The sequence below is a fragment of the Bufo bufo genome, chromosome 5 (genome assembly GCF_905171765.1).
Source record: "Bufo bufo chromosome 5, aBufBuf1.1, whole genome shotgun sequence".
NCBI classification, from domain to species: Eukaryota; Metazoa; Chordata; class Amphibia; order Anura; family Bufonidae; genus Bufo; species Bufo bufo.
This window is the reverse complement of record NC_053393.1, coordinates 527,465,783-527,481,785: the sequence shown is the minus strand read 5'-3', so window position 1 is coordinate 527,481,785 and position 16,003 is coordinate 527,465,783. Positions and strand designations below refer to the sequence as shown.

Here is a 16,003-nt window from a genome sequence, read left to right as displayed (position 1 = left end):
AAGCGGCAGCTGTAAGGGGAACAGACTGAGGAGGCTGTGGAGGAGAGGCAGCAGCACGGAGCTGAATGGCTTCAGGATCGCACGGCAGAGAGATGAACCCGGAAGTAGCGGAGCGCAGCAGCACGGAGCTGAATGTGTAAGGAAGCTCCGCCCCCCCTCTGCCGCGCTGAAGCCGAAGCAGAGCCGCGCGCCGCAAAATGATTTTAACCCCCAAGGATGTTGAAGTGCCGGCCATGACATGGCGCCGTTTATGCCAGGAAAAACGGCTCCCACCGCGCCTAGATGTAGCAGACGGCTTGCATGTCTGCAGCCGTCCCTGTAAGGCAGCGTTCTAGGACTGCCCTCCAACTAAGCCCGGTAACGTCCCGATATTCCGTGGCGGGGGGCGGGGGGGGGGGGGCGGCAGGGCCGAGTTGTCCGGGATTGTAGCAGTGGCCATGTAACAGTGGCCATGTTGGTAGCAGCGGTGGGAGGGAGGAAGGGGAGGCTGGAGCAGCCACTCTCACCATACGCTGTCTTCGCCCTCAGTCCATCCAGCGGGGGTCGCCCCTTCAGCTCCTGGCACCGCGGTGGCAGGAAGCCGGGGGAGGGACTTGGCGTGCGGGCGACCCTGAGCTGGCGGGACGCAGGGGAGCGAGGCTGCCCTGGTCCACCTTGTCTTCTGTGGGGGAGGCGGCAGTGCGGAATTACCGGCACTGGCGCAACTCAACCCCGGGAGAAACAGAGGGGTCTAATGCGCCTCTGTTGTCCCTGTAGGTAGAAAAAAACCGAGTTAAAAACAATAAATACGTAAAAATAAAAATCATAGGATAACAACCCTGCATAAGCAGGGGGTGTCTTGCCTCCTTGGACACTAAGCAAAAACTGGCAGTCTCTTCTCCAGGCTGAAGGGTATAGCTGATGGAGGAGGGGCTTACAGCTTTCACTTAGTGTCACGCCTCCTAGGGAGCAGAGCTATACCCATGGTTTCCTGTGTCCCCCAAGGAATATGGGCGAGAAATTGTGAATTTTTCTAAATTTTTGGTAAATTTTTGATTATTTTATAAATGAAGGTGAAATATATCGACTCAAATTTACCGCTGTCATGAAGTACAATGTGTCATGAGAAAACAATCTCAGAATAGGTTGGATAAGTAAAAGCATTCCAAAGTTATTACTAGGGATCGACTGATTATCGGCGTTACCAATATATCAATGATTTTCAAAGTTATCGGTATCGGCATCTAACCTTGCCGATAATGCGCGCCATGTTCCCTCAGCAGCACAAGGGAGAAGGAGTCACTCTCCCCTTCCCCCTGTGCCACGCTGCCAATGAGGAGAGACGGGAGGAGGAGGGGCGGGCGCACCGCACCACCAACGAAAGTTAACGTCTAATACAAATACAGCCTACATGACAGGAAGCAGTTAACCCCTCAGGTGCCGCACCCCCTTTCCCAATTTTACATATAAAATTTACAAACAATAAATAAATAAACATATCAAATATTGTCATGTCCAAAAATATATATAAAAATCTCCTATGTGGTGAACGCCGTAACAGAATTTTTTTTCAAAAAAGAAAATGCACAGAATATAGATATAAAGTTATCGGCCTGAAAGTTCACAGGTTATGAATCAATATGGGTCGTTCCCTAGTTATTACCACATAAAGGGACATGTCAGATCGGCCTGGGATTTAAGGTAAAAAGTGTCTCGGTACTGAAGGGGTTTAACAGATGGTATGAAAGTTCTCTCCATAGTCAGCCATTAATACAGGAATGTGTCAGTCTCAGCAACCGTCCTGCAGGTGACTGAGTGCGCACAGCGGCCGTTACCCATCAGAACATAAACCAAATGCAGTGTGAATAGGCACTAAGGGGGAGATTTATCAAGACTGGCGTTTCCTGCTCCTGTCTTGATATCCCCTGCTCTGCCAGAGTGTGCACCTAATTTATGACAATGCGCACGCCTCATCATAAATTAGGTGCATCCTCCTGCAGTCCGTGCACCTAACCAGAAATCTATGACAGATCAGAGCGGCCATAGATGTCTGGCTTTATTTACACCAGAAAAGTGATGTAAATGAAGATAAATTGGTCGTAGCCGCTGGCAACTCCCCTCTTTAGAAATGTGCCAAGGACGGGCACATTTAGGGGAGATGCAACAATTTTTAAAAAGCACAGTTAAAAAGTTGCACCTGCGACTTTTTAAAGCTACTTTTCAGACGCACAGGGAATTATAAATCTCCCCCTAAGTGCCTGTTTCCATCTTGTTTTGGCGCAAGGTGAACATGTGCCTTGACAGGTCCCAACATATAAGCTGAACGTATCCCCACTAACCCGGTGTATGCTGACATATGACAGGCTAGTATGCTTCCCCCCCCTTCCAGTATGGAATAGCATAAACTATACTATTCCATACAAGGTTATATACCGTATTTTTGCTTTATAAGACGCACTTTTCCCCAAAAAAAGTGAGGGGAAAATTGCTGTGCGTCTTGTAAAGCAAATACTAGTGAGCGCTTCCATTATGGAAGCGCTCACTAGTATGAATTAGGTCCGCGAGCGGGGAAGAAGCACTGCTTTTCTTTGATGGGGCCGGCGCTGCACTGTCCTGACCCAGTACCACGTCAGGACATAGTGCGCGCACTATGACCTGACGCTAAATGCTGTCAGGTGACAGTGCAGAGCCGGCTGGAGGAGACAGGGGAGCACGAATGCTGCCGGAGAGGAAGAGGAGCCGCGGCGCAGGAGAGGTAAGAGGAGTCTTTTTATTTGGTCTGATGGGGGTATATCATTAAGGGCTGATCTGAGGTCTGACAGAGGGCTGATGGGGTTCTGACATGGAGGGCTGAAATGGGGGTCTGATATGATGTTCTGATATTTATGGGGGTCCGATCTGAGGATCTGATATGAGGTCTGATGAAAAATATTTTTTTCTTATTTTCCTCCTCTAAAATATGGGGTGCGACTTATCATTGGGTGCTTCTTATAAAGCGAAAAATACGTTAAGGGAAAAAAAATATTCCCTAACAATGGGAGAATATTAGTCTATACCAGTGGTGGGCAACCTTTTTTTTCAACTGAGCCAAATCTCGCCAAAACCACGATTGAAATTTATTTTGAGAGCCACATTTTTAAAACCGAAAATACATAGGATGGTACACTGTTTTTAGTTTCAATAAGTTTTTATTGAGAATATTGTGCATGCAAGTATCCACATAGGTCGGGTACTGTGGGACTCTTTGCACCGGCCCTGTCACGTGGACGTGACCAGAGCCTGTGCAAGGATTTTTTGGCAACACAAGCGAAGCTACATCTCGGTGACCCCCTTCTCCCACCGCCCCGCCCGCAGCTCACCTGGTCCTGGTTCTGTCTGCAGCAGCTGGCTTCTCCTCTGTGTGGTCCTGATATCTTCGATCTGGTTTGAGGACTGTACTTTTCGCCCTATAAGATGCACATAGGTTTTAGAGGAGTATAATCAGAAACAATATTTTCCATTATACCTCAGGTCAGACCACCAATCAGACCCCCAATGTTAATCATACCTCAGATCAGCCCCCTATATCAGCAGTCAGCACCCCATCCATCATGCCCATGTCAGCCCCCATCCATCATGCCCCCATGTCAGCCGTCATGCCCCTATGTCAGCCGTCAGCCCCCCATGTCAGCACCCCATCTATCATGCCCATGTCAGCCGTCAGCACCCCATCCATCATGCCCATGTCAGCCGTCAGCACCCCATCCATCATGCCCATGTCAGCCGTCAGCACCCCATCCATCATGCCCATGTCAGCCGTCAGCACCCCATCATGCCCATGTCAGCCCCCATCCATCATTACCCCCCATGTCAGCCATCAGCCCCCCATGTCAGCCATCATGCCCCCCATGTCAGCCGTCAGCACCCCATCCATCATGCCCATGTCAGCTGTCAGCCCCCATCCATCATGCCCCCCATGTCAGCCGTCATGCCCCTATGTCAGCCGTCAGCACCCCATGTCAGCCGTCAGCCATCAGCCCCCCATGTCAGCACTCCATCCATCATGTCCATGTCAGCCGTCAGCCCCCATCCATCATGCCCCCCATGTCAGCCATCATGACCTTATGTCAGCCGTCAGCACCCAATGTCAGCACCCCATCCATCATGCCCATGTCAGCCGTCAGCACCCCATCTATCATGCCCATGTCAGCCATCAGCACCCCATCATGCCCATGTCAGCCCCCATCCATCATTACCCCCCATGTCAGCCATCAGCCCCCCATGTCAGCCATCATGCCCCCCATGTCAGCCGTCAGCACCCCATCCATCATGCCCATGTCAGCTGTCAGCCCCCATCCATCATGCCCCCCATGTCAGCCGTCATGCCCCTATGTCAGCCGTCAGCACCCCATGTCAGCCGTCAGCCATCAGCCCCCCATGTCAGCACTCCATCCATCATGTCCATGTCAGCCGTCAGCCCCCATCCATCATGCCCCCCATGTCAGCCATCATGACCTTATGTCAGCCGTCAGCCCCCCATGTCAGCACCCCATCCATCATGCCCATGTCAGCCGTCAGCACCCCATCCATCATGCCCATGTCAGCCGTCAGCACCCATCCATCATTACTCCCATGTCAGCCATCATGCCCCCCATGACAGCCGTCAGCCCCCATCCATTATGCTCCCTAATGGGGGACAATGTTGGAGTCTGCACCATCGGGGGGGTGACATGATGAGGGACAATGTTGAAGTCGGTACCTGATATATCACTGGGGTCTGGCTGGAGTGGGGTCGGTCTGGTCCTGGCTCCAATCTCAGCTGGCTCTGCCTTAAGGTGTCTTCTCCAGAGTCCAGACTAGAGTCCAGCAGGGTCGGCCAAGTTCCAACAAGTCGTGCCTCAGTGTTACTCTGTGACTGTGTTCTTCTGCTGCCAGCCTGGAGGGGCAGCTTTTACAGGTCATAGCAGACAGAGCAGCTCCGCCTCCTCGCCTCCCTCCGCCGCGGCCCCACTGACAGTCAGTGACGCCTCCTTTGGCCTGAGCGCCGCACGGCACACATGTAGGCAGGACAGCCGCAGGCTGCCGCCCCCGAGAGGAGGGAGGGGAGCGGGCGCCGGGCACACAGAACAGTGCTCCAGACTAAAAAAAAATTCCAAGTAGCCATTGGCTCCTGAACTGAAAAATTTAGGAGCCAAATCAAATTTTTAGTTGCCAAATCGAAACTGAATCAAAATTTTGGTATCGTGACAACGCTACGCCGATCAGATCGGCGTAGGGTTGTTTTGAAACCAAAATTTTGATTCGCTTTCGTCACCATAAAAAAGTATTGTGATACTCAATACCGTGCAAAAAAAAAAAAAACAACAAAAAAAGCTGTGTGCATTTCGCATTTTATGAAACATTCGGCCCATAATAGAACAGTCCTATGCTATTTTTTGGGGTGACAAGGTGACTAAAAAGGCTATGTAATATGTTTATTTATTTATTGTTTATATATTTTATATGTAAAATTGGGAAAGGGGGGATTTAAACTTAATATTTTAAAGTACTTTCACATTAGCGTTTTTCATTTCCGGCACTGAGTTCCGTCACAGGGGCTCTATACCGGAAAATAACTGATCAGTTTTATCCCCATGCATTCTGAATGGAGAGTAATCCGTTCAGGATGCATCAGGATGTCTTCAGTTCAGTCATTTTGACTGATCAGGCAAAAGATAAAACCGTAGCATGCTACGGTTTTATCTCCGGCGAAAAAAAATGAAGATTTGCCTGAATGCCGGCTCCGGCATTTTTCCCCATAGGAATGTATTAGTGCTGGATCCGGCATTCAAAATACCGGAATGCACCCGCACTAAATCCGGACCCATTCACTTCTATGGGGCTGTGCACATGAGCGGTGATTTTCACACATCACTTGTGCGTTGCGTGAAAATCGCAGCATGCTCTGTTGTGCGTTTTTCGCGCAACGCAGGCCCCATAGAAGTTAATGGGGCTGTGTGAAAATCGCAAGCAAGTGCGATTTTCACGCATGGTTCCTAGGATGAAAGTCTATTCACTGTATTATTTTCCCTTATAACATGGTTATAAGGGAAAATAATAGCATTCTGAATACAGAATGCTTAGTACAAGGTCAATATAATAAACATTGGTGGCGCAGTGCGCCCCCCCATCACCCCAATATAATAAACATTGGTGGTGCAGTGCGCCCCCCTCAATATAATAAACATTGGTGGCGCAGTGCGCCCCCCCCCATCACCCCAATATAATAAACATTGGTGGCGCAGTGCGCCCCCCCAACACCCCAGTATAATAAACATTGGTGGCGCAGTGCGCCCCCCCCATCACCCCAATATAATAAACATTGGTGGCGCAGTGCGCCCCCCCTCAATATAATAAACATTGGTGGCGCAGTGGGCAGTGCCAATGAGGGTTAAAAAATAAAAAAATAATTAACTCACCTCCTCCAATTGATCGTCTCCTGTTCTTACTTCTTTCTAGTTTCTTCAGGACGCAGGACCTGTGGTGACATCACTGTGCTCATCACATGATCCATCACCATGGTAATGGGCCATGTGATGAGCTCAGTGACGTCACCACAGGTCCTGAAGAAACTAGAAAGAAGTAAGAACAGGAGACCGGCAGCTACCTGATCAACTGGAGGAGGTGAGTTAATTTTCTTTTATTATTTTTAACCCTCATTGGCACTTCCCACTGTGCCACCAACGTTTATTATACTGGGGGAGGGGGGGCGCACTGTGCCACCAACGTTTATTATACTGGGGGGGGGGGGGGCGCACTGTGCCACCAACGTTTATTATACTGGGGGGGGGGGGGGTGGCGCACTGTGCCACCAACGTTTATTATACTGGGGGGGGGGGGCACTGTGCCACCAACGTTTATTATACTGGGGGGGGGGGGCACTGTGCCACCAACGTTTCTTATACAAATACAGGAGGCGGGTGCCGGAATCAAATAGCCGGCACCCGACCTCTGTGACAGGGAGCTGCGATCAGCGGCAGTTAACCCCTCAGGTACCGCACCTGAAGGGTTAACTCAACTGCAGCGGATCGCAGCTCCCTGTCACAGAGGTCGGGTGCCGGCTATTTGATTCCGGCACCCGCCTCCTGTATTTGTATTAACAGGTCAGTTTTCTTCATTGGTGGCGCAGTGGCCACAGCCCCTCCCCTCCTCCTCCTGCCTCTTCTTATTGGCAGCGGCGGGGACAGCAGCAGCACAGGGGGGAGGGAGAGACTCCTCCTGCGCTGCTGAGAACGATCATCTCCTGTGCCCGCCGCTGTATTGAGCAGAGCTGCGGCGGCGGGTCTAGTCGCTAATGGCATCTGGAGCCCTGCAGAAGAGCCGCATTAAAGTGTGTAAAGAGCCGCATGTGGCTCGCGAGCCGCGGCTTGCCGACCACTGGTCTATACAATGGGACACATTGCAACCTTCTGTCAAAATCTCCTTGTGATGTATACGTCCAACAAAAAGTGGATGTGAACAGAGCCTTAAATGTACATTACACAGCAGAGAAGGGGCTAAACTGCTGACAGCATCAATGAAATAATGAAACCAACACCTTTTTTTTTATTTTTTAAGTTTTAAAACTGCACAGAAACCCAGCATGTCTGACTTTTCTGCTAGCTTATTGAACAAGACTGTTCAATGTCATGCCAAAAGCGCAGTTTCATGTAACAATGATACTTACCAAAGTATATTCTGGGTCATACCTTACTCTCAGAGTCGTAGCTGCTGTCGGAGGTCCTGCGTGAGTGCTTTTTCTTCTTTTTTCTTTTTGACGTTTTTTTCTTGGTCTTCGAAATAAGAAAATAGGATGAAACTCTCCATATCACAAAATGCCTCTTTTTTTTTCAAGGTGATAGTAGGGGGAGCATACATTTACATGTTTTTGCCATGGTCTTGAGTTGTAAAAAAGTCTCATGAATTTTCTAATTTACCATAACAAAAAAAAACAAAAAAAAAAAACACATTTTAATATCTACCATCATTAGATCAGAGATATTAAAGCTGTGACGCTCCAACTCCTGTGAAGCTACAACTGCCAACATGCAGCCACATCATGAAAGTTGCAGATTTTTCGACAGAGCCAGACAGTGACAAGTTGGAGATCACAATCTCAAAACGAATATAAAAAGGTTGACAAAACCAGGTAAGGCTACTTTCACACTAGCGTTCGGAGCGGGTCCGTCTGATGTTTCATCAGACGGATCCGCTCCGATAATGCAGACGTTTGCATCCGTTCAGAACGGATCCGTCTGCATTATAACTTAGAAAAATTTCTAAAGTGTGAAAGTAGCCTGAGCGGATCCGTCCAGACTTTACATTAAAAGTCAATGGGGGACGGATCCGCTTGAAGATTGAGCCATATGGTGTCATCTTCAAACGGATCCGTCCCCATTGACTTCCATTATAAGTCTGGACGGATCCGCTCGCCTCCGCACGGCCAGGCGGACACCCGAACTCTGCAAGCAGCGTTCAGGTGTCCGCTCACTGAGCGGAGCGGAGGCTGAGCGCTGGCAGGCGGATGCATTCTCAGTGGATCCGCCTCCACTGAGAATGCATTAGAGCCGGACGGCTGCGTTCAGGACCGCTCGTGAGCCCCTTCAAACGGAGCGCACGAGCGGACACCTGAACGCAGGTGTGAAAGTAGCCTAACACTGTAAAGCTTGCTGCGTCCACTCACCTCGTTATCAGATACGTCAGAACTGCTGGAAGAAGCAGAACGCGATGATGTAGAGGAAGATGATGAAGATAACTTGACCACAGACAACAACAAAAAAGTGAAACTTGTGAGACGCACGTTAAACATAATCCAGCCCAAACACGCAGAATTATCTAAGCAAAAATAAATCAGATGCAGACAAAACACAGGCCTCTATGATGCCCGAGTGTCAGCTCCTGGACTCAATCTAAAAAAATAATGTGCTCTTAAAGGGAACCTGTCACCGGGATTTTGTGTATAGAGCTGAGGACATGGGCTGCTAGATGGCCGCTAGCACATCCACAATACCCAGTCCCCATAGCTCTGTGTGCTTTTATTGTGTAAAAAAAACGATTTGATACATATGCAAATTAACCTGAGATGAGTCAAATACAGGACTCATCTCAGGTTAATTTGCATATGTATCAAATCGTTTTGTTTTTTACACAATAAAAGCACACAGAGCTATGGGGACTGGGTATTGCGGATGTGCTAGCGGCCATCTAGCAGCCCATGTCCTCAGCTCTATACACAAAATCCAGGCGACAGGTTCCCTTTAAAGAAAGGGGCTTCAAGGATTAGAGAAACATGGAGGCTTTTTTCTAAAGCAGTGTTCACATCTCCAGAAATCAGGTACCAATACAGACTGTCAGCCAGACCAAAAAAAATGTTGCATGCAACGGTTTTTGTCCGGATGAAACCCGGTATTCATGCCAGAAATTGTCTGGATCACCGCCAGACCTCACTATAGTCAATGGGAATCCAGCAGTGAAGATCAGGATACAGAAACGCTGGATCACTTCAGGAGATCTGGCAGGCTGCTCTGTGCCGCAACAGCTTGCCGGATCTCAGTCTAAATGTGCCTAAAAACAGCACCATAGCTGTCCACAGTTTGTGTCTGGTACTACAGCTTAAAACAAGTGAATAGAGCTGCGCTGCAATCCCGCATACAACCTGGCGTGGCGCTGTTTTTTTTACATAAAGCAGACACGATTTTCTGATCGTAGACAACCACATTGAAGGGGTTTGATGCCCAGCCAGCACAGAGTTCCTGTCTCTGCAGCTTCCAGTCCCCTGTGGACCGGAAGTGTGACGTCCCATCAACACGCACATCACCGCTGCAGGAAAATGAATGGCCTCAGCGGTCAGGTGCCATTCCTGAAGCATCGCTGCTTAGACCATTGATTAGCCCCCAGCAGAGATGTGCATGTTCATGGGACGTCACACTTCTGGACCAGCTGGGACTGGCCGTGGCGGAGATGGGAGCTCTGCCTGGATCATTTTTCCCGGTTTTCCCCCCCCATTTCACACTGTGGTCGGCCACTTGGAAATTAGTTCTGAATCTCAGACAATCCCTTCAACTTCAAATATTCAATCCATTCAGCACCTGAATTTGTAATCACAATAATAGTGAAGATGTGAGAGATGAAAACTGTTCTCACCCCACCGGATTTCTTCTTTTCCTTTTTACGTTTCTACAGAGACAAAAGGGAAAGTGAAAGTATATGAGATTCAGACAGAAGGATATAATCAGGTTATTTCCATTTAATTTGATTGATCCTTTCATTCCTCTTATATTACAAATCAAGAATTATTTCAATACCAAACTTGCATTAAAAAAAATAAAAAAACAGAACAGTCCGTACACGGCCTCTGCAGTGTAATGGACACTTCTCCGCATACGGACGCGAGCCAGAATTCACTAGCGATTTCTTCGCACACAACTTACCTCTTTCTTCTTCGAGGAGCTGTCGCCACCACTGATGATTTTCTCTCTGTGGTTTTTGAGTTCTTTCCTCCAACTCTAAAAGTAAAATATATCAAACAAAAAGTTTATATGAAATTCGAACTGCATACAGGAGCCCCAAACAATCCAACCCTTCTGGGGACGTGAAGCTTTTAAAAGCTGCAAACGACAAATAGTCACCGACTCACATATTACTATGATTATTAACTCCTTCAGATAAGTCATCAATATCAGATCAGCGGGGGTCTGCGCACCCCCACCAATCAGCTGTTTTTGGCAGCCACGTTGTAGTGGATGTGCTGGTTTGCCATGAGCTGAGCTTCAATTCCCCGACACAGCCACTAAGACACTGTGCGTAAAAAAGTTCCATTCGAAGTGTTCGCTCCAGCGCCGGAGGGCGCAGCCGATCGGTGGTGCCGGGGTGTCTGATCCCCACTAATCTGATATTGAGGACCCATCTGCGCTGCTTAGGTAGCGGCAACAGAGTCTCTGTATTTGGGCCGCTACAGCGCAGGCAGAAGATTGACAGGGTCAGGCAAGATGTCTGGCTCCGTCAATCTAGGAGAGGGGGGGGGGGCTCTTGGACAGAAGGTCCACCCCCTCACTGCTCAAGGAGTCTGATTATTGAACAAATTTGATTCATACGAATCGATTCACAAATCTCTAATCATCAATAACATTATTCTGGAAATCCCCTTTAAGTAAGCTTTGTGTGTTTGTTTGTTTTTTGTCCGACTATAGAACCAGACCATTTGATCTCCAGACAGAATATGCTGGTTGTCAGTGATAAACAGGCAAAGTTTACATGCCAGACACAGGGCCTGCCCAGCTCATTGGCACCCCGTATTCAGCAGTGAGCTCCCTCCCCCTAACTAATCTTTAGATGGCCTGGTCGCTATTGACTGCAGCATCTGAGGGGGGGGGGGGGTCGAACTGTTGGGATTGGAGTCATCCCAAGTTACAGCAGGATGCTAAAATGATGGTGTGGGCACAGCTGACGTACTATTATGTCATGGAACATTAACACGGGTCCGGTCCAAGACGTAATAGTATATCATGGGGCAGAGTTAAAGGGACACTGACAGGCCCTATAAACATATTTCGTTATTCCTATGCAGTCATAGATCTATTAAAGTGTATTCCAATGATATAAGAGTGCCCCCTGTCCGCATTGTAAACCATGTAAAAACAACTTTATATGATATGTCAATCACATTTCTTTATGCCCAAGGGGCGTTTTTTCTCATACCTTTGTGCCCAGCCGCGCCTCAACTGTCGCTTCCTAGCGCCGCCCAGCTCATTATTATTCAGTGCGCTGGGCGGCTCTTACATTCCCCGATCCTGTCAGTTGCGGCGCATGCCCGATAGATACTTATGGGCATCGGCCTCAATCGGACCATCTGCGCATGCGCTGGCACCCTCCCAAGCCTGTAATTGAATCCAGCGCCCGAGAGAAGAGCGCTGGATTCAATTACAGGCTTGGGAGGGTGCCAGCGCATGCGCAGATGGTCCGATGCCCATAAGTATCTATCGGGCATGTGCGGCAACTGACAGGATCTGGGAATGTAAGAGCCGCCCAGCGCAGTGAATAATAATGAGCTGGGCGGCGCTAGGAAGCGACAGTTGGGGCGCGGCTGGGCATAAAGAAATGTGAAAAAACGCCCCTTGGGCACAAAGAAATGGGATTGACAGATCAATATAAAGGTGTTTTTACATGGTTTACAATGCGGACAGGGGGCACTCATATCATTGGAATACACTTTAATAGATCTATGACTGCATAGGAATATCTAAATATGTTTATAGGGCCTGTCAGTGTCCCTTTAAATAACCTTTTTCAAAACAAAAGGTCAATTTGTTTTGCCGCTTTTCTTTTTCAAAACAGAGGTCAACGATACAATGGATGAGAAATGAGGAGATACGACAAGGACTATCGTCGGTTCTTGTCATCTGCTGCCCTATTCACCTCTAAGTGCCTTAAAAATGGATAAAAATGACAGAAATGTAAATCTTTACATGATTAATCTATGAAGTTGTGAAAACTTCACCGAGATATGAATAGGTTTATCGGACTAGCAACCAGTGAGTACCTCATTCATCTTTTCTTCAAACTCTGCCAGGGCCCGGGAACCTTTCTTCTTCTTCTCCAGCTGCTCCTTCACTTCTTCCCTGCAGAAAACAAGTAAGGAAATGAAAGGCTTCCACTACCAGGCATTCTTATTATGCAAATTTTCATTAAAGGGGTTCCCTGGGTTTTTAAATACCCTTAGAAAATAAACAATGGGGAGATCAGGGCGCTCATCTACGAGCTTCTCTCTTTCTGGAGGTTTCAGAACATATATGCATTACATAGGACAGTCTACTGATTAGAAACAATGTAGTGCTTCATTTTCCCTGTGGGGGCACTGCAGCAGAACTGAACACTTGGAGACTGACTTAGGCCTCTTGCACACAAACGTAAGGGCCCCGTGCCCGTGCTGCGGGCTGCATACGGCGGTTCCGCAATACACATTTTACCAGCCGTGTGCATTCCGCATCACGGATGCGGACCCATTCACTTGAATGGGTCCGCAAAACCGGAGATGCGATGCGGTGCAGAACGGAATGGAACCCCACGGAAGCACTACGGAGAGCTTCTGTGGTGTTCCGTTCCATATGTCTATCATTTTGCGGAAGGACAGATCTCGGACCCCATTCAAGTGAATGGGTCTGCGATCCACATGCGGCTGCCCTGCGGTCGGTGCCCGTGCATTGCGGACCTCAATTTGCGGCCCGCAGCACGGGCACGGAACCCTTACGTTCGCGTGCAAGGGGCCTTAGGGAGAGTTCAAATCTGTGTTTCATTTTCAGTTCTTCTGATGCTTTAGAAGAACAGAAAAAAACCCAACAAAACAGGATCCCATAAGAAAACTACTGCAAGAACCAATGTAATTAAGCCAGTGCTGGAGTCAGGGTCTCTGTGACTGCTTTATTCTGCCCTCAACATAAACCTGGTGACACAATCCCTTTAAAGGGAGTCCGCCATCATGGAATTCAGTGATAAACCAGGCACCATGCCTTGTAGGACTAGCTCAGCTGAACGTAAAGATACTTTTCACTCAGTGACCTGTTGTTCTATGCTGGAGAAAAAGTACTTTTAAACCATACGCAAATGAGCATAAGTGCAAAGAGGGTGGGGCTAATCCACTCGGTGCATCCTTGCTTGTCAATCAAGGAGAATGAGGCGCTGGGAGAGCAAGAGAGCACAGTGGCTTGGAGCTGCCTTCGGTGCACTTAAAGGGGTTGTCCACTTTTTACAATTGATCACCTATCCTCAGGATAGGTCATCAATATCAGATCGGTGGGGGTCCGACACCCCCGCTGATCAGCTGTTTGAAGAGAAAGCCGCGCTCACGCAAGTGCTGCCTTCTCTGCATTGCTTACTAGCTCGCTGCAGCAATTGCAGTGGTGAGCGGATGTAATTACAAATATGACGTCCCATAGAAATGAATGGGGACACCATACTTGTAATTACACTGCTCGTATGAAGAGAAGGCAGCAATCAAACAGCTGATCAGTGGGGGCGCAGGGAGTCGGACGCCCACTGATCTGATATTGATGAAATATCTTGAGGATAGGTCATCAATTGTGAGAAGCAGACAACCCCTTTAACTGCTCATTTGCATATGGATTAAAAGTGCATTGTCGCTGAATGAGAGATATCATTACATTCAGCTGAGCTAGCCCCACGAGGCAGTGTGCCAGGATTACCAATGACTTTTCTGGCAACAGACTCCCTTTAAGTGAAGCACCTCTCACATCAACTCACCAGGTAGGTCTTGGTCTGCTTAGATAATCCTGTATGGTTGGACCTCCGGAAGATGTGGCGCCCCTGGATCGGGCCATTGCAATAGGGTTCATATAGGGCTACAAGGGGAAAAAAAAGGAAGGTCTGGTTTAGAAATGTATTTTTCAAATATCATATTAAAGAGGTTTGGCCCATCTCACACATTGGCGGCATATCGCTAGGATGTACCACCAATCTCTAGAACGGGGCCCCCCAAAGCAAAGAAGAGCACTGTGTAATGCTTCATTTTCCCTCTGGTGGCGCTGCAGAGGGGCTGAACACTTGTATGGTTCGCCATACTGAAGCTGATCTCTGGGGGTCCCAGAAGCAGGACACTCATCATAAAGGGGGTCCCTATGAACCACCATAGCTCCCACTCTAGAGGACCTGGTCACCCATTCATTTGAATGACCAGCATGTAATACCCCAATTCTTCAGGAGACCCCTCCCCCCCCCCCCCCCCCCAGACCCATCAGGTGATTGCTGAGGGCTATTTCCCTGGGTGACAACCCCTTTAACACGTTATACCGTTCCTGCGCCCGCAATATGATTATACAATGACAGGGATCTCAAGTCTCCCGGACGTTCAGGGAGTCCCCCGCTATTAGATAGCGGCTCCCTGACGCCCGCATGTGAAACAATATATCCCGGAAAGGTTTACCCGCAGTAAAGCTTTCCGGCAACCTGTAGCAGTGCCCCCTTCTCGGCGCGTGCGCACAGTGCAAGAAGAAGCCGATGCCAGCAGTCCGCAACGGCGCATCAGGCTGAGCCTGTGCCCACGGGCGGGATCTCAGAGGGAGAGGCGGCACTGAGGAGTAGAAGGCGGCGCGTGCGGCCGGGCACCATGCATCAACAGCCTGCACCATGGGCACCTTAATAAAATGATTGACAGGTTAGTAAAACCTGTTTTTCGGCAGATAAAAGCCACAAATAGCTTTTATAAGGCTGGGGCAGGGTAATGAGCCCCGTCCTCCACACCATAGAGCAAAGTGTTTGGAAAATGTAATAAAAAGTTTGTGAAAGAAAAAAAAAAAAAAAAACCTCCCTGAAATGAGGTTTTGCAGGTTGGGATGTCTGCAATGAGGCCCATGCCAAAGGTCCGACTCCGACAGGTTTATGATCAGCTCTGGTTGTCAGACATTCACAATGCACTGCACAAAACGGCCACAGAGGGCGCCATTCCTGAGAAACAATGCTAGTGATAAGCTTTCTATTACCCCAAGGAGTAAACAACTATCTGCAGCGGTAAAGACAGTATACAGCACACACAGGCGGCCAGCCATTATATAACAGGCATGGAGACCCTATCCCGGCTGTGTGCAGTGCAGACCCTGGTACCTACCACCCGGTTATCCCGCTTCCCCATGCTGCTCTGAGCTCCCGGTGAGGCTCCCGGTGCTGAGACGTCTCTCCGTGCCCGAGGCCTCCCAAACTGAACAAACCATAGAGAGCTGAGCCCTGGAGAGAGGAAGAGGTGGCGGGACGAGACAGCGACACCTAGAGGAGCGGAGAGTATTACACCCTGAGGAGTCTGGGGAAACTAGTATAATCTATTATCTGTCTAACCAGCTTATCTCTCTCTCTCATATCTATCTATCTATCTATCTATCTATCTATCTATCTATCTATCTATCTATCTATCTATCTATCTATCTATTTAATATCTATCTATATTTGTGCCTACCTACCTGTCTGTCTGTATCATCTCATATCCCTCTTGGACCTGCCCCTATGCCTAGAATTGGGCACTCAA

The 16,003-nt window shown here is 48.7% G+C and overlaps 1 protein-coding gene across 1 annotated transcript in view; it reads right to left on the bottom strand.

Moving 5' to 3' along the window:
* The window catches only part of FAM133B (family with sequence similarity 133 member B), a 30,741-nt gene extending 15,043 nt beyond the window's left edge, over positions 1 to 15,698 (bottom strand). Inside the window, exons 1-7 of the mRNA XM_040431179.1 lie at positions 15,593 to 15,698; positions 14,233 to 14,330; positions 12,515 to 12,593; positions 10,407 to 10,481; positions 10,120 to 10,152; positions 8,660 to 8,731; positions 7,686 to 7,769 (exon numbers count right to left, since the gene is read on the bottom strand). Of these exons, the coding sequence (XP_040287113.1) occupies positions 7,686 to 7,769; positions 8,660 to 8,731; positions 10,120 to 10,152; positions 10,407 to 10,481; positions 12,515 to 12,593; positions 14,233 to 14,330; positions 15,593 to 15,616 (465 nt within the window). The 5' untranslated portion in view covers positions 15,617 to 15,698. The remainder of the gene's footprint in view (positions 1 to 7,685; positions 7,770 to 8,659; positions 8,732 to 10,119; positions 10,153 to 10,406; positions 10,482 to 12,514; positions 12,594 to 14,232; positions 14,331 to 15,592) is intronic.
* Between the last annotated feature and the right edge of the window lie 305 nt (positions 15,699 to 16,003).